This window comes from Ostrea edulis, chromosome 4, assembly GCF_947568905.1.
Source record: "Ostrea edulis chromosome 4, xbOstEdul1.1, whole genome shotgun sequence".
Taxonomy (NCBI): Eukaryota; Metazoa; Mollusca; class Bivalvia; order Ostreida; family Ostreidae; genus Ostrea; species Ostrea edulis.
Genome location: NC_079167.1, coordinates 31,048,425 through 31,072,831, shown reverse-complemented (window position 1 = coordinate 31,072,831; position 24,407 = coordinate 31,048,425). Strand labels below are relative to the sequence as shown.

General features: G+C 36.8%; 1 protein-coding gene across 1 annotated transcript; it reads left to right on the top strand.

The window, feature by feature from the left end:
- The first annotated feature begins 22,393 nt into the window (after positions 1–22,393).
- Positions 22,394–23,768, top strand: LOC125670006 (uncharacterized). The gene is made up of 4 exons (XM_048904899.2): positions 22,394–23,046; positions 23,202–23,334; positions 23,428–23,503; positions 23,628–23,768. Exons 1-4 carry the CDS (start codon positions 23,002–23,004, stop codon positions 23,740–23,742), a joined length of 369 nt encoding a protein of 122 aa, XP_048760856.2. The 5' UTR covers positions 22,394–23,001; the 3' UTR covers positions 23,743–23,768.
- The last annotated feature ends 639 nt before the right edge of the window (positions 23,769–24,407 follow it).

The following is a 24,407-nucleotide window of genomic DNA, read 5'->3' as shown; positions in this document are numbered from 1 at the left end:
TGTATTGCTTATAGGAGTTATGAGATTTATCATTGTTCGTTAAATTCGCCTTTCGTGTATTAGGCTGTAATAAGCCATTAGGATACTCTTGTGGAGACTGTCGCTTGTTAAAAACGCTTTTTATACTTTTTACGAAGCCTCTTTTTTCTTTTCTTTCCTTTCCCCCCTTGGATGGATCCGGCTATGGCACTACCAATCAAAGGGAGGAGAATGGTGAATAATCCGTGTCCTTTCTGACGTCTGACCCCGCGATGATACTTCATCGTCACACGACTTTTCTCTTCAATACACCTTTCGGAAATGAAGTTTCGTCGATTAAAGCCGCGGAATGAACGAAGGACTGGCAGGAAGTATGAAAAAGATATGGAAAACGATGGGTAACCCCAAAGAAGAGAGTTTCATAAATTAGTTTATTTCGAAAAATACGAGCGAATCATGTATCAGTTTAAAGGGAAAAAACTAAAAAAAAATCCCCTTATGCGTTCGTTTCCCCACATCCTTAGCTTACAAGCTCGGTATGGATGGTCAGAAACCCATCCTTCCAAACGAACCGGACACCAAATGGATCAACGTGACTTACTTGGGGTACAAAACCACGGATGTCTACGAAAATCTGAAATCCATGTACGTGTATTGCGATGTTGTGAACCCTCAAGTGGTGGGATCCAACGAATTGAAATTATTAAGGGTGGTTCCTTGTAAGTTTCACCTGGTGGACGGACAACAAGCCCGAATATTTGAAACTGAGTAAAAACATTTCGATACCATCGACATTCACATCATGACCTCTCTAGGTACCGCTATGCCCTTTTAAAATGGTAGAACACTAGTGAAACTTCATTTCCGAAAGGTGTATTGAAGAGAAAAGTCGTGTGACGATGAAGTATCATCGCGGGGTTAGACGTCAGAAAGGATACGGATTATTCACCATTCTCCTCCCTTTGATTGGTAGTGCCATAGCCGGAGCCATCCAAGGGGGGAAAGGAAAGAAAAGAAAAAAGAGGCTTCGTAAAAAGTGTAAAAAACGTGTTTAACAAGCGACAGTCTCCACAAGAGTATCCTAATGGCTTATTACATCCTAATACACGAAAGACGAATTTAACGAACAATGATAAATCTCATAACTCCTATAAGCAATACAAAATAGATAGTTGGGCAAACACAGATCCTGGAAACACCAGAGGTGCGATCAGGTGCCTAGGAGGAGTAAGCATCCACTGAGGACCGGTCACACAAGCCTAGAGCCCTATATCCTGATCCGGTAAAAGGAGTTATCCATAGTCAAAATCGGTGTGTCAAGAACGGTCTAACAATCGGTATGAAATACGTCAGATAGCATTTGACTATCTAACGTATGAGAGATCTGCTCGGCTGACATTAGATACTCACCAGTGAAAATGGTTCAGGCCATGCATTGCCCTGTCAGAAATCTATTTATTCCCCGAACTAGCCTGAGGAGAAAGCTGGGAATATCCTCAAGACCCAAAGGAAAAAACAGAAGAGTTTCTCATTATCTATATCACCTTAGTATTGGCAACAGAATCATTGAATTCAACAAAAGGTCACCAAGCACATGGCTATCCTTGAAAAAAAGGTGGAGGAACTAGATCCAACCAAACTCGCAGCATCGAAAAATAACAACCTCTGGTACATCTGTAGTGAAATGGAGCATTGATCGCTAGATTTCCTCATGTACCCTGTTACAAATGCGGACAATTAGGACCCTGGATAAGTGACTGACAGCCACTAGAAATCGAAGTAATGATTTTTGCAACGAGGTCAACGAGCCATCAAAACCCCGGAACCCCTAAAAAGAAGAGTGAACTTGTGCGATTGTGTTCAAACTGTGTGACCTGTGTCCATGTGTTCTTATAATGGTTTTAAAAATTGCATGTTCAATAATATGTAAAACATACAAATTGGTTTATCTTTTACTAATTCCGAGATCGACTTCACAAGCTCAAATTGCAGAGATAGAATCCGGCAGTAACTTGAAAATGTGCTATTGGTATCCAGGTTTTCTGCAACTCGTCGTAGTTACTTCAGTGTGTATTTTTTATGACAAGTCTAATTTTTAGTGAATTACATGCTCAAACAAATGTGATAAAGGTTGATGATCAGCCATCGTCATGTGCTGTTCCACTTTTATCCCCTCTAAATATATCTATGATCACTTGACCCGGCATGACGTTTTAGTGAGCAAAATATTTACGAAGGTAATGTGACCAGGGTTAAAGAACTAGATGATTCAAAGAGAAGAAATAATGGAATTTGAATGATATCAATGTTGTTTATTTGTGTTTGAATGCATGATGGTGATCATTGTACATTGATAAAGTGGCTTTTTATAGGATCCGAAATAGTGACATGTGAGAGAGTTGGTTGGCGGGGATTTTTACTTTCACTTTTGAGGATGCAGTAAACGGACGACAGGAGGGGAAGCTGCGCATTTCCTCATTGGATGATTTGTGTACATGTGTGGACGAAGATGTCATTTCAGTGAGTTCACTTGGATTTAAGAGGCTGAACATAGGCACAAAGAAAATGTTTCCTGCGTATAGAGTCTGAACAGAGGATATTGCATCATTCCTGATCAGGCAAGTCTAGCTTGTTCATTTATATTATTTATAATTTCTTTTCTATTTGTTTTTTTTAGTTACTTTTTATTCATTTAATGGTTTACAATATTACAGAAGGTGAAATGTACATGTTTAACCCTCTGTGTATGTACTATGTGTATTTGTTTTAATTTTTATTGGGGGGGGGTGTATCAGTTTGTGTAGAGTGTCAATTTTGTGTATTGCTTAAAGATCAGTACCAGTGTCCTAATGTGGAACATTGGGCAGATATGTAAATTGGCACTTGGTTGGTTCATGCAGTCCTCCCTGACATTGACAGAGCTTTCCCATGGAGACTGTTTCTCCAAGTTATGCGTAGGGTATTGGTAATCTATCTGTGTCTCGCAAGTACTTGGAGCAGACAGCTATCATACTGAATCCCGTGAAGGAAGGGGATATAGACTTCCTTTAGAATGACGTACATACTCAATGTTGTGTCGCCTGTGGAGAACCACATATTGAAGAGTGACCTTGACTTGATTTTTAAGGTCAACCACGTAAGACCTTGTGGAGGAGAAAGTGAAATTGACCTTTGACCTTGACCGACTTTCAAGGTCATTCAAGGTCAACAATCCTAGAATATCATGTGACTACTCCTAAAGATGTAGATGGAGCTTTCTGATAGAAAACGTCATTTTTCGGCCCCTATTTGCCCCTTGGGGCCAATATGAAAATTCCAAAACCTTATTGCACATCTACAGGACATTCAGCTCCTTGAATATCATGTGACAATTCCTAAAGATGTAGATGGAGTTTAAGTGACAAGCTTTGTGATAGAAAACGTCATTTTTCGGCCCCTATTTGCCCCCTGGGGCCAATATGAAAATTCCAAAACCTTATTGCACATCTACAGGACATTACTATTCAGCTCCTTGAATATCATGTGACAATTCCTAAAGATGTAGATGGAGTTTAAGTGACAAGCTTTGTGATAGAAAACGTCATTTTTCGGCCCCTATTTGCCCCCTGGGGCCAATATGAAAATTCCAAAACCTTCTTGCACATCTACAGGACATTACTATTCAGCTCCTTGAATATCATATGATTGCTCCTAAAGATGTAGATGGAGTTTAAGTGACAAGCTTTATGTTAGAAAACGTCATTTTTTGGCCCCTATTTACCCCCTGGTACCAATATGAAAATTCCAAAACCTTATTGCACATCTACAGGATATTACTATTCAGCTCCTTGAATATCATGTGACTCTTCCTAAAGATGTAGATGGAGTTTAAGTGACAAGCTTTGTGATAGAAAACATCATTTTTTGGCCCCTATTTTCCCCCTGGGGCCAATATGAACATTCTGAAACCTTATTGCACATCTACAGGAGTTTGTTATTCAGCTCCTAGAATATCATTTGGATTGCGCTGTAAATGTGGACACAATTTTAGTGACAACAACCGGGACGGACGGACGGACGGACCGGGATAAAAACAATATACCCGAACTTTCTTTAGAAAGTGAGGGTATAATAACAAAAAATTCGTATTGTTAAAACAGTGGAGGGCAACGCAGGGTGTCCCCCTCCCAATCCCCCGGATTCGTGCCTGATACCGACGACTTCGATACACCGTGGATATCACCTATCACCGAAATTCGTCAAGTATCGAACCGTTACAAAGACCCTTTTTTTATTTGGAAGAACTTTATTAATATTGATATTTTAAAACTCTTGAAAAAAGTCCCAATTTAATAAATACATATACATGTAATATAATTATATTATGTATTTATTACGGCGATTTTCCCCCTAAGATTTAAGATATACAATGGAAAGTAGTAGTTCTAGAAATAAATGTTCATGAAATATACATTACACTCTCGTAAATCCTCCCCCATATTAGATCGAATTGAATCGGGCTCGCTAATCATTTATGTTCCAAGGTCATGAAGTTAATCAGAGCGGAAGTTTTGAAGAGATTTATAATACGACAAAGTGAATGTTCCCATTTACGGTGGAATACTTTACACGGGAATTTGGGAATAACATTGTACATTCATGTACAGATATACACTTAGATTGTGGAAAATAATCATACAGTAAAGGTAAAATATAATTTCCTAGTTTTTAAAGGGAAGTAACCATTAGGCCTACATATTTATAGTAGTAAACGTCTAAAAGCATCCTGTCTCGAAAAAATCGATCACGACGCAAAGCCCATCGGTAAAAATTCCGTATATATACAAACAGTCGGCCATGCTTTTTGCTTACGTAGGTACGTAAGGGTTCGACCTGACGTAACGTTAGTAGAAAACTTACATAAATATTCTAAAGTTACGTCATTTCATGAAACGGACTTTAATACGTAAAATACACTCTAAAAACAATGTTTAGGTTTGGAACACTTTTTAAACGTGTTTAGGTCTAAACGTGTTTAGGATTGTGCTTATATCCTAAACGCGAAGTGTAATAAACATGTTCTACCCTAAACATGTTCAGACTGAGAACATGTTTAGCTATGCAAAAATACAGTATCTAAACACAAAATAACATGCTAAACACTTGCTAAACACATTCCTAAACGTCTAAACACAATCCTAAACGTCTATGCGTTTAGGTTTTGAACATGATAAGCTTAGTAATATTGTTGACATTAGTTTTACAGTCTTCATGTAGAATATTCCTGTCTTCTGTAAATGAAATTCGAATTGCAGAAAAAATTGCATGTCAGAATTGCCATACTTCAAACTGCTATAGTGTACCAGGTCCCGATAGTGACCATAGTGTACATCATACGCCGTATTGCAAGTATACACTGTCGAGGTCGATATCCAAAATTGATGGAACCATTAGAAGAGCCGTCTATGGGCTTCAACCCTTTCCTGTTGGAAATCAGCAGAGTTTAGGAGTATCCAGAAAATTTTGATCTGGAATTCCATTTCAACTTGAACAGGTCTGGACACATACATATTGAATTTTTAAAAATAGTGTAATTCATTGTCTCTGGTATTAGACGTGCCTTTAGTGTTAATTTAAACCAATGCATCACTCTTACTTTGCATTGGAACAAAATTCATTTAAATCTTGTGAAAGAGAACATCAGTTGCAATTGATGCCCCCCCCCCCCCCGTTTTTTTTTAATTCAACATGTGACAGTGCCTGTTATGCGAAAACTAGCATATCAAAGACAAAAAAATTGTTGAAGTTGTACTTGCCGGATGATATTTAACCATGTATAGTTTACTTCTTATATGTGCATAAGTGATTTTTAATGGTTTTGTCTTTAACATGTATCGCGGAAATGTCAACCGTGTTGTTTCGGCAATTAGAATATAGAAATAGACTTGCAATGTAATTTGAGAAGAACCGCCCAAACCCGTGCAGTGATTTTGGGGGGTGGATTTTTAGTATTTCTGGTCGGGCTAGGAGTCCTCTGAGCCTGCACGTGATTTTCTCTCTGTCTTACCCGCGAACTCTAGGCAATCGGACGTGTTTTAGAAAGTGCAGCAGTGTAGTTATTGTATTTGTTAACCCCTTGTAAGTTGTTCTGTGTATTTATGAATATATCTGTTTATAAGTGTTTTCCGGTGTTCTTTGTGTGTAGGAAATCACTTTACCCGCATTGTTCGATTTGAAACATCATGGATCCCATAGACACAGTTTGTAATGCAAGGGATATTCTTGCTAGATTTTGCAATGTTATTCTCCTATAATAGAAGAGAAAGCTACTATTTAAGACTCTTTAATGCTGTGGATTGAGTTTTAAATAGAAGGTTAGCAAATCATTTTATAATTGAGACAAAGTCAAAACCTAAATACAAGGAGAACTAAACATGTTCAAAACCTAAACACAAAAGAGGTAAACATGTTCAAAACCTAAACACAATAAGGGTTAAACATGTTCAAAACCTAAACATAATAAGGGTTAAACATGTTCTACACCTAAACATAAAAAGAATTAAACATGTTCAAAACCTAAACACATTGGGTTGAACATGTTCAAAACCTAAACGTAAAAAAGTGTTAAACATGTTTAAAACCTAAACACAGAAAGTGTTAAACATGTTTAGATTTAGAACGCGTTCAAAACTGTACACAAGAAATGTGTTTAACTTTGTGTTTAGGATCTAAACACCATTTTTAGAGTGTATGTAGTCTAGGTCAGAAAGTTACGCCAAACTAAGCTTACGCAACTAGGCCTAGTTACGGTGTTTGATGAAACGGTATATTGCGTTTAAAATTAGCTAGACATGCAGGGCTGACTGCTTGGCGAGTTGCAAAAATTGTTTGCCCTGCCAAAGACCTAAATACTTTTTAAAATTACCTTTACATGTATTACAGCTTTACTACATGTATTTATTTTCTAATGAAGTACGATGGACCTAATTCGTTTTACTATATCATATTTTATTGAATTACGATTGAATACCTTGGAATCATTTTAATTTGCGGGGGCCAATGTTCGCGGGTAAGCAAAATCTTGCTGGTTCGTCAGTGGGGACGTAATATTTTGTGGGTAGGCGATACGATGTCACTATGAGAAATAGAAATGTTCGAGGACACGTGAAATTTGTGGGTAAGTGTGACTTACGAAATCCATGAACATCAATCCCCCACGAACAATGATGATTCCATAGTATGCAGTAAAATGTACGAGGTCTGTCCACTTTGTTACAGATACAATAATGAATTTGATTCCAATTGTTAGACCGTTCGTGGCACACTGATTTTGACTACGGATAACTCCGTTTACCTGATCAAGATATTGGGCTCACGGCGGATGTGAACTGTCGACAGGGGATGCTTACTCCTCCTAGGCACATGATCCCACCTCTGGTGTGCCCAACTATCTATGTATTGATTGTGGGATTTATGAGATTGGTCACTGTTCAATATCTTCGCCATTCATTCATCTAAATTTATTTAGCGGAAATTTGATCATGCCCCGTCGGATGTCTATACCAAGAAATTTATTCGCCCACGGCAAAATTTATCGTCTCGGGTGGTCAGGCGCATGGTTATTTCAAACACTGCATGACTATAACGGGCTCAAGTCTCTAAAACTGAAAAGAACAAGAGATTGAAGTTGGTCGAAAATTAGAAAAAGTAGCAGACCTTTCAAGTAAATCTACAGTATAAGTTTAAAATAATTATAGTTTTAAACTGCATTGGGTTATTTGGCTTGGGAAAGTGAGTATTTCTATGTGTTTGTGAGGGGTGGTGGTGGTGGTGTTGTGTTAAATAAACATAAAGATATTGTAAAATAGAAACAAATTTAGTAACTGTTGTATTTCTGGTTAGAATATCAAGACATGATTAAACTATATGTAATTAAAATTTTTACGTTATTGGTATTCAAAAATAAAATTATACTAAGGCACGTTGCTTGTTGGCGTGAGAGCGCGAAGGTGCGTTGCTTGTTGTCGTGAGAGCGCGAAGGCGCGTTGCTTGTCGTGAGAGCGCGAAGGCGCGTTGCTTGTCTGCGTGAAGGCGCGTTGCTTGTTGGCGTGAGAGCGCGAAGGTGCGTTGTTTGTTGACGTGATGGTGTGTTGTGACTAACGCGCAATCACGCTTTTGCAAATGGCCCTATCCGGACACTATAGTAAAATGCTATGGTGTGCTAGATTTATTTTTTTTCAAGTAAGTTACTATGTAATGGTAAGATCATATGAAGAGAAATCTTCGTCACAAAGAATGGTCGGAGCGAAGCAAAGGCGATTCTTTGTGACGAAGGTGATCTTACTTAGAACAGAACCCAACCAACCAAATCAATGTTTCAAAATAAACCCCACCCATTATTGTGTCACAATAGTGTCATGTCTGAGAGTGTTTTCGATTAAGGACAGATGATATAAACAATTTTTTTTACCTTTAGCACTGAAGAGTTCCCATGGTAAAAAAAAAATAGTTTGGTTGGTTTTGGTTTTCTCATTTATAGTTGTTTGGAACTCTTCTGTGTTTTAAGAGCAGGAAGGGGGGTCAGTAAACAATGTAAACAATTATGGTGCCAAAATCATTCAGGAGGAAATAATCAGGAAAAATTATTGGTAAAAAACGTCATCAAAGGTTACAGAATGCTACGAAAGGTTATGCATTATCCCTTGGACGTAAGATAGTGAATGTTGATGTGATCGAGGAGAAGTTGGATGAATCAAGAAAAAAGTGTTCAACTGGTGATAATTCACAAGAATGCCTAGGAAATGAAGACACGTATCCATCTGATGTATTAGAGAGTGAAGAATCGGAAGAAGAGCATGAGGAGATGATTTGATGGAGAAGTGGGAGACGAGTTGTGGAACTTGGAATTCTAGTGGACAATTTGGAAAAAGGTTGTGCTGCGTGTGGTAGACCACTAGGTTTAACAACGCTTAACACATTGTGAGGACGAAACACGGTATGGACTTGGATCATTGCTATATATGAGATGTCAGCAGGAAGCATGCAGCCATCTTTTTCCTGTTTCTACTGGGAAACGTCATAATGCAGAAACTAACGTAAAATGGCACATCAAAGAGATCCTGTATTAGGCATTTCTTTATTTTTTTTTTCCAGAGATGAATATAGCAAAGGAAAATCAAGAGTGACAAAACAAAAACATAAAAAAATACCTGTAAAATCATAAATGCCATTGTAAATTATTTTCAGAAGTTGTGAAATTTTACTCTTATATTATGGGAGATAACTCTTCTTTGTCTTTAGAAAATCAGCCAATGTGATTTTTACAATTTTGCTTCTACTCAGAAAATTCACCCCGTATGGTATATGATTTTTAAGTTGATATTACACTTTAAACATTAAGTCAACATATTATGAAGTTTATTTTAATTTGTAAACCTTTACTGAGGGTGCAATGTCCATATATGTAATTTTATTGAAGCAGCAATTGATATTTTCCAAGTGTAAAATTTGTAATGCATTAATATTTTACACGTTATGTTGTAAATCTAATATCAGTACACTCTGTTCTCCCTGACAACCATTTTTTTAGGTATAGAAAAGGTAAACAAATGAAGAATAAACTAATTTACCATGATAACTATTGTTTTGTACTTTTTTGGAAATACGGAAAATATTTCACTCTCCAAGTCAAAGGGGAAAAGAATTCAAGGAATTATCCACTTTTATAAAAGAATAACATCATATAAAGTCTCTTCGAAAGAAAAAAATTGTTTGTATCATTTGCCCTTAAGCCACCCGAGTTACACGGGTAACTAGAGTTGTAAATAAAATGTCGAATTATCGACACTAGTGTTGAACTCGTGTTACTCGAGTATACTCCCCATTTTACCAGGAGTAACAAGTGTTCCAATATGGCGTCGTGTTAGGAAGAAACGTATTGTGAAGATTAGTTTTGTCTATATTTCGTACCAGACATGTAACGCATCAATAAAAACACGATACGAAACATAATTCTGGCACTTAAAATTGAACTGCATACTAAAAGGAAACTTTAAATCACATTCGCGAATGCACAGACTGTCGAAATGCTGAATTTACCAGATAATAATAAAACTATGTAATGATTTTTTTTCTTAATTGTCGTTTACTAATTTTACAGAATGCAATTCTAAATGATTATATGATAATTAGAAGATATATATGATAATTAGAAGATATAAAACAATTGCCTATGTAAATACAGCAATGAATTTGTTATATTACATTTCCCCATCAGAGTTCGCATTTCTTGCGTTCCTACCCTCCATGTTGTAAACAAACACCACACAACACGATATGTTTTGGAGTTCATTGACTGAGCATTAGTAAATTCAACTCTAGTGTCACAACAGTTGCTTTAATCGAATTCACCCCGAGTTACGGTTTTGATTAGGGACTCGTTTTAAATATCGAACACAATTCCCGTGAAAATCGAACACGCATACTTTCAAAATGGACATTCAAGCAAGTCAGGTTACGTGGGATGCAAAGGAAATTGATTTTGCTTTACTGGGACACTGGGGTGGAGAATATGTTTAAGCCACCCAATTGATGAACATTCCTACTCAAAGCTTATATCATGATGTGTCAAATAACGGTCGTTTTTCTGCACCCCCCGAGTTCTGAAGAAATCGCGGAGAAAAAGAAAAATGCGGTGCCTCTGAAAACAAAGCAAAATGAAATATGGGCTATTAAGTTGTGGAAGAATTGGGCGGAGAACAGAAACTTACAAATTTTAACTCATCTGGATGGTGGTTCTATACCAGCAGACCCATAGGATCTAATTCACGAAATGTTGGATTTTTGGCTTCAACGTTTCATCTGCGATATAAAGCAAAAAATGGAGATCCCCACCCGCTCAATACACTAACTCAAATTGCATAGGCAATAGAGAGATATCTGCGTAATAAATGTGAAAAAGTATATATTAATTTTTTTTTTTAAATGATGATCAGGTATTTGCTGGTCCTGATACATACAACCTTGTCATTGGGGGAACCATATTTCCACACAAGCATTGCCATCTTGCTACACGGACATGAACACAGAAAATCAAATAGAGGAGAAGCCTGCAAGATGTAAGAGTTAAAAGAGGTGCAGACGCAGCGTCGGACCATCATTTACTTGTTGCCAACATCAAGTTGAAACACCAATACACAAGACAAACTACAAAACGATATGATGTTAAAAAACTGAAAAACAAAGACAAACAGGAAGAATTCGAAATTGAGTACGAAATCGGCTCAGCATTTTGCAAAACCTGGACCAAGATCAGATGTCAACTGGGGAGTTTTGGAAAGAAGTGAAACAAGTTCAAACAAATCATGAGATGCAGTGGTTGGGATTCGAAACAAAAAACACCATGAATTGATATCGCCTGATACACTCATAAAAATTGATCAGCGGAAACATCTGAAAGAAAGTCTTAACAACAGCAAGACAAGAGCATCAAAGCAAAGAGCACAACAGCAGTACTCAAAGGCAGATAAAGAAGTAAAAAAAAAAAAAATAGCGCTAGGAGGGACAGGAGAGAATTTATTTCCAAAATGACATCAGAGGAAGCAGCCAGGCAGAAGAACATCAAAACCCTGTACGATAACATCAAGATGCTGACAAGCAAGTTCAGAAAGAGTAGTAGACCAGTTAAGGACAAAGATGGGAACACCTTTAAAACAACAGAAGAGCAAATGAAGAGATGGGTTGAGCATTTCAAAGAAGTGTTGAACCAACAACCACCAACACTAGATGCAGATATACAACCTGCATTAGCTCTACTACCAATCAACTGTAACAGACCATCAAACACAGAAATCAACAAAGCCATCAACACCTTAAAGAACCACAAGTATCCGGGTCCTGATAACATTCCTACAGAAGTATTAAAAGCTGATATCGAAACATCAACACAAATGCTTTACGACTTAATTAGTAAAATCTGGGAAGAAGATGTACCACAGGAATGGAAAGAATGACACCTAGTAAAACTACCAAAGAATGGTGATCTCAGCATTTGTGATAACTACAGGGGAATAATGCTTCTGTCAGTACCGGGAAAGGTGTTATTTAGAATCGTGTTGGAAAGAATGAAGAAAGCTGTTGGCCAAATACTGCGAGACAACCAGGCAGGATTCCGTCAAAATAGATCGTGTGCGGATCAAATAGCCACACTGCGTATAATTATCGAGCAATCACTTGAATCTAACTCGTCATTATATATAGTGTTTGTAGACTTCCAGAAAGCCTTCGACAGCCTTGATAAAAATGTACTTTGGAAACTCATGAGACACTATGGAATACCTGAAAAGTTCATCACCATCATCAAGAACACATATACAGGTATGAAGAGCAGAATATTGCATAAAGGTCAGCTCACATACCCCTTTGACATCACGACAGGGGTACGTCAGGGATGGTTGCTGTCACCTTTCCTTTTCCTCCTAGCGGTAGACTGGATAATGAGACAAACTACAAACAACAAAAGAAATGGCATCCAGTGGACACTAATGTCACAATTTGATTTTGCTGATGACATTGTCCTTCTGTCTCATAACCACCAACAGATGGAAGACAGACTATCCCGGTTAGAAGAACGAGCAGCTGAGACTGGCCTTATCATCAGTACAAGAAAGACCAAAGTACTCAAGGCAAATACAAACAGCCAGGCTAGTCTCAAAGTAAAATCAACTCCTTTGGAAGAAGTCGACTCCTTCACATATCTTGGCAGTATCATGGACGGTCAGGGAGGCTCTGAACAAGACCTCAAAAGCCGAATAGGAAAAGCAAGAACAGTCTTCAGAATGATGATAACTATCTGGAGAGCACGCAATATTACTTTGAACACGAAAATCAGGTTATTCAACTCCAATGTCAAGACGATCCTATTGTACGGCTGTGGGACTTGGAAAACCACCAAACACCTTATTAACAAGCTACAAGTCTTTATCAACAAATGCCTTAGACAAATACTGAAGATTAGATGGCCTGAAAAGATAACCAACGTGGATCTATGGGAGAAGACCAAACAGCAGCCCATAGAGTCGGAGCTTAAAAACGGAAATGGAGCTGGATAGGCCACACTTTACGAAAACCAGCTAACTCTATTACCAGACAAGCGTTACAGTGGAACCCTTAGGGGAAAATGAAAGTAGGAAGGCCAAGAAACACCTGGAGACGAAATGTCCATGCAGAAATGGAGTCTGAGGGATATAGGTGGCAAGACCTGGCCAGACTGGCACAAAACAGAACCAGATGGAGGAGTGTTGTTGATGGTCTATGTACTACACCGGTACCACAAGTAAGTAAGTAAGTAAGTAAGTAAAGATATCTTGATCCTGATCTAAATAAGTAGATGACTAATATTTACAGAATGTGTTACATCATGACCCAACATAGCTCACGAACAAATCACAATGGACACATGCATAAATAAGATCAGTGACTGAAATTATTTTGCAGTCACATTAGTTTTCAATGATTACAGAAAAATCTGTTAACTGGCACTTAATTACAATCAGTGGCGTATTTAAGCCCCCTCCATCCCCCCACAATTTTTTTTCTTCAAATTTAAGGTAAATCGTTGTATCTTGTTTAGAAAAATGTATTAAACGATAAAAGAAGCAATAATTTCTTCCACTCCCGGAGAAATGCAAGGTAAATCACAAAATCTTTTGATTTCTTGAATTACTTTATTGGGAGAAGTTACTTTTTTTTCCAAAAACCCTTTAAATGTGCGTTATTTTATTAATTTCACCTTATTAAAAATGATAGAAAATAGTACAAATGACTAAATAGGAGACATATTTCAAGTCCTAAAAAATCTGTAAAATCCAGGGGCTTCGTCTCCTGGACCCCCACCAAGGCTTTGCTCTGGACCCACTAGGGGCCTCAAGGCGGCCCCCAGCTTCGTAAAGTGGCGCCCCCTGTAACAGCAATTCCTGGATCACCCCTGAGTTCGTTTGCTTACAAACCAATGAGGCCTCGACGGGGAGTTTGCCCCTGAGTCAATAAGTTATAACAACGTGTTGTGCGCCCCCTGTATTCGGGGGAAATAACTGGCGTTGCATTGTGAAAAATGTATCCCATTCAGGTCTTTTTATTCAAATATAAGAATTTTTACCACATGAAATTACGGAACTGCCAAGATCAGAAATTTTCACGTGCAACGTCACGGAAAAGAAATCATATTCAGTCAAGGCGAAGTATAGCTGCCTTATTAAATTTTTATTTATTTTGACGTTTTTGGAATTGAGTTCCATAGGATCTCCGTAATAGTGCAAAATGATTTTATGAATAACCGATAATAAGCTCCGTGTATTATACCAAAAGGAGTACCAACTTTTTGCTTGGGCATGTCTAATAAATGTGTTTTTCATTGAACATCATGTACAACTTGCAAAATTCCTCGTCTGTTCCGCCATGCTTGTTATCGCGAGATCTACTGAAAAACCTAGACATTGACAATCTGCGCAAAAATGTAGTTACTCGAGCCACCCCGACAAAGAAAGGAAAATCATACGGTTGCGAAAAAAAAAATTACACTCTGCTGTTCGTTTTTGAACTTGATATTAAATCTTAACCTTTCTAATACCGACGGAATAGCTTTCTCCTCCGTACTCCTCCATTAATGTAAGTTCTACCTTATATGGCATATGCAAATTGGAAGTTGAAACTTCAGTACATTAAACATGACGCACAAATTATATGAATCGAGAAATTGGAATATATCGAAATTGTTGAAAACGGTAGAATAGAGCCTCACAAAAGTTGCAGGTTGTAATTTTATATATTGACTAAGAAACATGGAATATCATTTTATTTACGTAAAGAAAGTAAGCAAATATTTAGAATGATCGAAAATGTTGCGGGAGTGAAATATGTTGCAATTCATTCAATAATTATATGCAAATGCTGTTCATATCGTTCATCATTGTATTAATATATAATCCAATGACGTCATAATGATACCGTAAAGTTCAGCGATTGTTGCGTAAACAAACTGTTCACCAGGGCTAAATGACGTAACAATCATCATTGTATTGTGAGGTCACAAACAACACAGCCTAGTGATATTTGTTTTGTGATCTGTGTTTCGCTTATAGTTAGAAGTATCACAATCTTCATGGCTAACTGGACAAAGAAACGACTAGCCATTATAGGCCTAGCTTTGGTGATTGGAATGGCTGTTATCACAGCCAAACACCAAGAGTTCTTCTGCTGGTGAGTCAAACAGTCCCCCTGAGAGAAGGGGGGGGGGGTAGTCGAAATATGATTTTCTCGTTCCTCTCCATACTACTAAGTAATCGGGGTAATATTTTCCAATCATAGTGAAGGGGTGTAAACTTCGGAGACTATTCTAGATCCGCCACTGAAAGGTCATCAGAATGTTCTTGATTCTTTTCTTAGTTTATCTACACTGAACAGTGTTTAGAATTGAAAAATTATTAAAGTTGACACTGTACATGGTATCACTCGAGTAGGGTAAGGCTGACAATTGACAGGTCTGTCAATCGTTGATACATGTTTGAACTATCAACTCTCGACCTGTCAACCGTTGATAAATGTTTCAATTTGGCAGCTGTCAACCTGTCAACCATAATAACATGGGACAAATTTCTGCTTAATACTACACTAGAGTGAATTATTTGTTCGTATACTGGAGTTGATCCATACTAATTATATTTATGTTCCCCAAACAAAGTTTGGGAACATATTGTTTTTACTCCGTTTCTTATTATTAAGGTCTTCCGTCTCCTGCGGAAGACCTTACTATTATTGTTCGCGTTCTTCTTCTTCATTATTATTAAGGTCTTCCGTCTCCTGCGGAAGACCTTACTATTATTGTTCGCGTTCTTCTTCTTCATTAAGGTCTTCCGTCTCCTGCGGAAGACCTTACTATTATTGTTCGCGTTCTTCTTCTTCATTATTATTATTAAGGTCTTCCGTCTCCTGCGGAAGACCTTACTATTATTGTTCGCGTTCTTCTTCTTCATTAAGGTCTTCCGTCTCCTGCGGAAGACCTTACTATTATTGTTCGCGTTCTTCTTCTTCATTATTATTATTATTATTATTATTATTATTACCTTGGTAGTACACGCGTTTTTCTCAGCCATTTCTCGATCGATTTTCACGAAATTTTCAGGAAAGATGTCTTTTGGTGACGAGACTTTGCTTGCAAAATTTCGTGCTTGACGTCACTTCCGGTCAGGAGTTATCTTTCTTTTAGTGACTTTTTGAAGGGCCTTGTTGTCCACGCATCTCCTCCGTTAGTTTTGAAGCTAGAGTCTTGAAATTTCTACACAAGATAGAGTAAACATTTTAGAAGATTTGTGGGGGATTCGATTTTACCGGAGGCGATTTGCCTAAACGCTCGCCTGGACCTGAAAAAATGGATGCCAAAATTTTTCGCCGATTTCGCCGATTTTTGACCTTTGATCTCCAATATCTTTTTTCTTGCAAATATTTTGTTAAGACATGTAGAACAAAAGTTGTGCACATTTACGAGATCTTTTCGAAAATATCAAGATTTAGGGGCTAGCTCCTTCAATTAGGGATCTAGAAGGGCTCAAAATCTAGATCAAATATCTCAAAAATCGTTCATATTTTGGTATAAGTCAAAGAACAAAAAATGTTCATCTCAACAATCCAAATCTATTCATATAAAAATTTAGGTCATATGTTACGTAATAAGGGATTTTCAGGGCCAAAACCATAAAAATTTTACCCCTTGTATCTCGAAAACGACAAATATTTTGAAAAGCAATAAAGAACAAAAGTTGTTCAGAATGATGATCTAAAAATATGCATATTTCGTTTTTACCCTATGTGGCCCCGTTAGGGAGCTACAGTTTGGCCCCTAAAAATTACTTCTAGAAATAACTCGAGAACGGTAAAGAATTTCTAAATACTTGTTGAACAAAAAATGTTTGAAATGTCATGACCTTTCTTACGATATCAAGCAAAAAGGGCTGACCCTTTAAATTAGGGGCCCAGAAGGGTTCAAAGGTTTATGAGAATATCTCAGAAACTATTAATATTTTGTAATAAGTCATTGAAGCGGAAATGTTCATCTCAACCAGCTTGTTCTTATCAAATCAAAAAGTAGGTCATATGTTACGTAATAAGGGATTTTAAGGGCCAAAATCATAAATAATTGACGCCTCATATCTTGAAAACGACAAATATTTTGAAAAGCATTATTGAACAAAAGTTGTTCAGAATGATAATCTAAACAATATGTACATTTCGTTTTTTCCCTATGTGGCCCCGTTAGGGAGCTACAGTTTGACCCCTAAATATTTCTTGTAGAGATAACTCGAGAACGGTAAAGAATTTCTAAATACTTGTTGAGCAAAAAATGTTTAAAATGACAAGGCCTTTCTTACGATATCAAGCAAAACGGGCTGGCCCTTTAAATTAGGGGTTCAGAAGGGTCCAAATGTTTTTGAGAATATCTCAGAAACTATTAATATTTTATAATAAGTTGTAGAAGCGGAAATGTTCATCTCAACGAGCTTGATCTTATCAAATCAAAAAGTAGGTCATATGTTACGTAATTAGAGATTTTAAGGGCCAAAATCGTCAATATTTGACGCCTCATATCTTTAAAACGACATATTTTTTGAAAAGCATTATTGAACAAAAGTTGTTCAATGTGTCATAACCTATCGATCAATATCAAAAAATGGGTCTGTGGGCCTCATGGCTGGCCTGTAGAGTCGATTTTTGTCGATATCAGTCGATTTCAAAAACTTGTAACTGGTAAATATTTTGTAAGGACATATTGAACAAAAGTTGTTCAGTTTATCGAGATCTATCGATTGATATCAAGAAATAGGCCTATGGTCCTAATGGCTCGCCTGTAGAGTCGATTTTCTGTCAATATCGGTCGATCTCAATAACTTTTTACAGGTAAATATTTTGTAAAGACATATAGAACTAAAGTTGTTGAGTCTATAGAGGGCTAACAAATGACATCAAGAAATAGGCCCGCGGGCCTTATGGCTCGCCTGGAGAGTCGAATTTTAAACGAATTTCACCGCAACTTTGCTTCAGAAGCTTATGATATGAAAAATTGATTATATCTAAAGTGTCTTAAAGTCGGAAACTAAATTGGGACTCATTTGTCTTTTTTTTTTTTTTTTTAACTCCGAGTGCATCAACAAATCGGACGGAAGACCTACTCGTTTCTCGCAACGAGATCGTGTCTAGTTATTATTATTTTTCTTTCTTTCTTCTTGGGACTTTTTTGTCCACGAGTGTTCTCAGAAACTACTCAAGGGATCAATATGAAACCTTTTTAGGATGATAGTATAGCATATGTAGATGTGCGGAACGAATGTCATTTTGTCTGAAAATGCATGCATGTGCATGCACGTGCATTTAATTTTTTGTTTACAAACTTTGGAATGAGTCTAACTTTTTTATTTTTCAATGAAATCGTTTCCTATTGATATTGTAGGTACAACTTGGGACCCTTAACTGTTTGGCATCGTCAAAATTTCAATTCTGCACGCGCATGCACGTGTGCTTCAATTTGATTGGATAATACAAAACCGTTTATAACATTCATGCCAATTAAGGAAATTTAATGATATTTACAGGATAGGTAGACATGCAAAATATCTACAGATCGATGTAATAAAAATTGCAAACGCTCATGCGCACGCACGTGTATTGTCCTTTGAAGGTTCAATTCTTTCAATGACCATAACTTTTTTGTTTTTTGTCAAAATCTTTTCAAACTTGTATTGTATATGTATCTTGATATTCTTAACAAAAGTGTACTGTCATAATTACCATCAGGCACGTGCATGCACGTGTGCTAAATTCTGATTGGACGATTTTCAAATCGCCATAACTTTCTTATAAATGATGGAAACAATATGAAATTTATACTGTAAGTATATCTATCAAATGTCTATTGAATGACATCAACATTGATGCTGAGTCATGCTCACGTGCCCGTGTATGCACGTGCATAGCTTTTCTTTCATTTTTCAGGTACTTAAATGGTTATAACTATTGAATTAAAAACTGAAATGAATTCAAATTTACCCTGAGGATCTATGATATGAATGTCTATGAAATGGTGACAACAAATTTTCCATTATCAAAATTGCGTGCGCGTGAATGCGCGTGCATTGTAATTTTTGACGTCTAAATTCAAGTATTGGTCTATAACATTTTTAAATTGCAATGAATAGGATTGAAATTTAGATTGCAGGTATGTTTTGGGCCTCTGAATTTATTAATAGTGTCAAAATCACTTCCCTGCACGCGCATGCACGTGCGCTTAATTCTGATTGGACGATTTTGAAATTTCAATAACTTTCTTATGAGTGAAGCAATCAATACCAAATTTATATAGTAAGTATATTGTTCAAATGTCTATTGATTAGCATCAACAAAATTGCTGTGTCGTACTCACGCGCACGTGTATGCACGTGCATTGATTTCGGTCTTTGTAGTTTTGAGTTGCCGTTAATTTCTCGTTATTCATTGAACTGTTGTGAAACTTCTCTTGTACTCATATGGTAAGACTTCTAATGTATCGAGATGGTCGAATTATTTATATGCACGTGCATGCACGTACGTGCACGTGCAGAAAACTCTCAGATCTTTATAACTGATTTGTATTAGCATGAAATGGACTGAACGTTATAAAATAGTTATATATTCACATGTTTTACAGTTTGCAATGGTCAAAACCACTTGTACTGAAATAAATGACACCACTTGCTAAATGGGGGAATGTTTGGGGAACATCTGTAACGGTCCCCGTTACAATAAGTACTAGTTATTATTTTTTTTTTCCTTTCGTCTCCGAGACCGTTGGATGGATTTTCCTGAAACTTTCAGAGGTTATAGGGAACGATGGTACCTCGAGGCATATTTTTCATTTTTTCAAAATTCACTTCCGTTCGTCAGATACGTCCGATTTTCCGGTTTTTGAAAGAAACTTTGTCCGGGGGTAAACTTGAAAACCACTAAAGATAATCGAATGAAACTTTCAGGGATGATAGATCTATTTTCTCTATGGTGCATGCACGTAATATTTTTTGTCGCCGTCACTTCCGGTCGTCACCGGAAGTGATCAAATAAATCATTAATTTCAAACTTTTTTCTTTCAAATTGAAACCTACTTTGCTTTACTATATCTCGTTCTAATTCTCAAAAAATGTTGACCCCACCGGAAGTTGAATCTCCAACTTCCGGTTATATCAAAGAAAGACTATTCATTCTCTCATTTTTCAGTGCCATAAATCTCGGTGATGAAACTAGTTAATGAGTTGAGTTTTACATATATTATAGTCACTATAAATGTCTAGAGTAACGTCAAATATTTTTGTAAAATTCACTTCCGGTCGGCAAATACGGCTTATGAGCTGTTTTCGTTGTCAATCGTTTTTCTCAGAAACGGTAAAAGATAGAGTCACCAAAATTTCAGAGTTAATAAATCTCACTTTGTAGGGGTGCAGTAGGGGGTAAGAATGTCGGCCGTCACTTCCGGTCGTCACCGGAAGTGATTAATAAATCATAAATTTCAAACGTTTTTCTTTCAAATTGAAACCTATATCGGTTTATTAGGTCTCGTTCTAATTCTCAAAAACTATTGACCCCACCGGAAGTTAAATCTCCAACTTCCGGTTATATGAAAGAAAAACTATTCATTCTCTCATTTTTCAGTGCCATAAATCTCGGTCATAAAACAAGTTAATGATTTGAATTTTACATATGTTATAGACATTATAAATGTCTAGTTTAAAATTAAATATTTTTATAAAATTCACTTCCGGTCGTGAGATATGGGGTGGACATATTCAAACCTTGTTTTTTCAGTTTCTCAATAATGAATATAGATAGACGCTTGAAACTTGTAGAGTTGATCAACTAACATTAGTCCATTGTACACATACATTCAATTTTTTCGTCGTCACTTCCGGTCTATACCGGAAGTATTTGAAAAATGTCGATTTTCCGATTTCTTCGAGTGATTTCTCAGAGATGGTGAATAGATTTTCTTGAAATTTTCAGGAATAATGTCTTATGAAAGGACCTTCCTATAACTATTTTTGTTTTTACAAAATTCACTTCCGGTCGGAAAATATGGCCGATTTTCTGTTTCTCAAAAGGAATTTTGTCCAGCATTTTTCTTGGAAAAGGTAAAATATAGGTTCATCAATTATTCAGGAATTATAAATCTCCGTTTGCAGTCGTGCAGTAGAGGGTTGAACATGTCGACCGTCACTTCCTTTCGTTACCGGAAGTGATTGAAAGAATCGCAAATTTCAAACTTTTTCTTGGAAATTGAAACCTATACTAGTTTATTAAGTCTCTTTGAAAGTGTCAAAAGAATATTGACTCCGTTGGTAGTCAAAACAACTACTTCCGGTTTCTTGATAAAATACCTTCTTACTTTTCATCTCTTTGTCACCATAAATCTCGCGTATATTTGAAGTCTTTCATATGATTTTCACATGTCATAATAAAAGTATCAACTTCTAGAGTTTGGATCATTTTGTTTTTCAAAATTGACTTCCGGTCGGTAGTAACCTACTACTTTTTCTTTCTTTAGTCTACTTCTTTTTGTTGAGAACTCTTTCAAATAGAGACGTGAAATTTTCAGGGAATATAGACAGTAAAGAGTCGCTGTCATTTATAGGAAAACGCATCATAAAAGTACTTCCGGTCATCACCGGAAGTTACGAGAAATGAGTAAAAAATTCGATAATACATTTCTCATTCATTGTTAAGGCACATTTTCTGATATATTTAAATGGTTTTCGTAGGAACAGAAAGCTCTTTACCGGAAGTGGTCTAACGGAAGACCTACTCATTACTAGTAATGAGTTTCTAGTTATTATTCTTTTTCTCCGGTACTTTTTGGTCCGGTAGTGTTCTCAGAAACTACAAAAGGGATCGATATGAAACTTTCCAGGATGACAGTATAGCGTTAGTAGATGTGCATAGTGATAGTCATATTGTCTCCACGTGCATGCACGCTCGCGCACGTGCACTGCAATTTTGGTACAAAAAATGGAAAATCAGAATATTAAAGGGATCGATATGAAACCTAAATAGGATGGTAGTATATCATTTGTAGATATGAAAAATTTTAGTTATTTTGTCTTCACGCGCACGCATGCGCGTGCACGTGCATTACAAAATTTGTACACTAACTTTGGAATCAGTCTAACTTTTTTGTTGTTCGTTGAAATGGCTTGATATTCATATCATAGGTAGATATTGAGACCCTTAACTGATTTGCATTGTCAAAATTTCCAATTTACACGCGCATGCACGTGCGCTTCACTTTGATTGGATAATACTAAAACGTTTGTAACTATCTTATTTATGAAGTGAATGAGATGATATTCACAGCATACGTAGACAATATGTGTATCGACATATTGGTGTAACAAAAAAATACCAACGTACACGCGCATGCGCGTACAACGTTTTTCAAATGTTCAATTTTTAAAGGACAATAACGTTTTTGTTTTTCATCAAATTCTATTGATATTAGTGGTTTAGATGTGTCTTGGTACTCCTTATAAATTGCTGTGGTTAGAATTACTGCTCAGCACGTGCATGCACGTGTGCTGAATTCTGATTGGACGATTTTAAAATCGCTATAACTTCCTTATATTTGGTGGAAACGTTATGAAATTCATACTGTGGGTATATGATACAAATGCCTGTTGAACGACATCAACAAAAATTCGGAATCATACACGCGTGCGCGTGTATGCACGTGCAACGCTTTCTTTCATTTCTTGGTACTGAAATGACCATATTGAACGTACTACATGTAATTAAAGGCTAAAATAAAATGATTTTTTCCTATAGATTCACAAGGACATCACTTTTTAATTGGGGGAGGTTTGGGGAACATCTGTAACGGTCCCCGTTACAATTAGAACTAGTTATTGATGTTATTGTCGTTTATACAGCCAAGAGAGGACCCTAAGTTTCACTGAGAACTTGGCAGTGTGGATCGGTGTAATGGAGAAGCTGGCACCGTGTCCCGGGACAGAGGAAATGTACTCCGTGAGTTATACAATTATTACTGACAATAATAAACATACTGAATTTATTCTTATAACTTACAAACATATAGCTGAGGTAACTTGTCGGTTTTTGTCTTCATCTACATTGCATATCAACATAGAGGTCTCTGAAGTTTTGATAAAACATTTTGACAGATGGCTGTGGAGATGGGAATTCTATCAATGACAATTATAGTTTGTACCGCCTTACCAGCAGTATTAAAAGCAACTAAATCCTCCATCACCAGCTTCATTTTCATCCTAAAGAAAGGTCTTTCGCAGATGAAAGGTAGGAAAATGTTGGCACTGATGGACCTAAAATTGTGTTTTTCTTTCTCGATGTAGATTTCATAGTTGATTTTTTGTTATGTTTACTGTGTAGAGTTCATCCAATATCGGAAGAACACCGCCAATGATGTCTCTGAGGAAAAGCGTCCTCGGCATATCAACTATTATGTGTGAGTATTATATCTCATTTCAAGGAATGATATACATGTACATGTAAATGTTCTGTATCTGAAGAACTAGTTTATACATGTAGTTACCGACATTAATGAAGAAATAAAAATCATAATATTTCAGTTTCCGAAATGCCTACAAGCAAAGAAAGCTTGTAATGCTCATGAGACAAGAAGATTTGGATGAAGAAATTTTGCTATACAACCCGAATACAAGAACGGTGAAACGGATAGCCTAATGTACCTCTGGAAATGCTAAGGGGAGGGGGGGGTGTACCACATTTTTATCTAAAATGGAATTGTGAAATAAAATTTGATATACATTTATATTTATGTTGTTTTATTTAATACTTTTGATATCAAGACAAACATGCTAGCATTCTCATGTAGTATGAAATCAAAGTTCAAACCGTGACAGAAAATGGAGATTTGTAGATGAAAGGTGAAGATAACGAAAAGTTATCAATTTCATAACTCCTCTACAGGTGAAGATAATGATCAGTGATCAATCTCATAACTCCTATAAAGGTGAAGATAACGAGCAATGATCAATCTCATAACTCCCGTAAAGGGGAAGATAACGAACAGTGATCAATCGCATAACTCCTATAAAGGTGAAGATAATGAACAGTGACCAATCTCATAACTCCTATCACCAATAAGAAATACAGAGTTGATCAGGTGCCTAGGAGGAGTAAGCATCCCCTGTCGACTGGTTACACGCGCCGTGAGCCCCATATCCATATCGGGTAAACGGAGTTATCCGTCGTCAAAATTATTGTGCCAAGAACGGCGTAACAATCGGTATGAAACACGTCAGACAGCATTTAACGCAATGATTTTTATTAATTAACGTCATAGTCGTTGTCAGGGTGAACTGGAAAAAGTCCATTCATCAGCGATA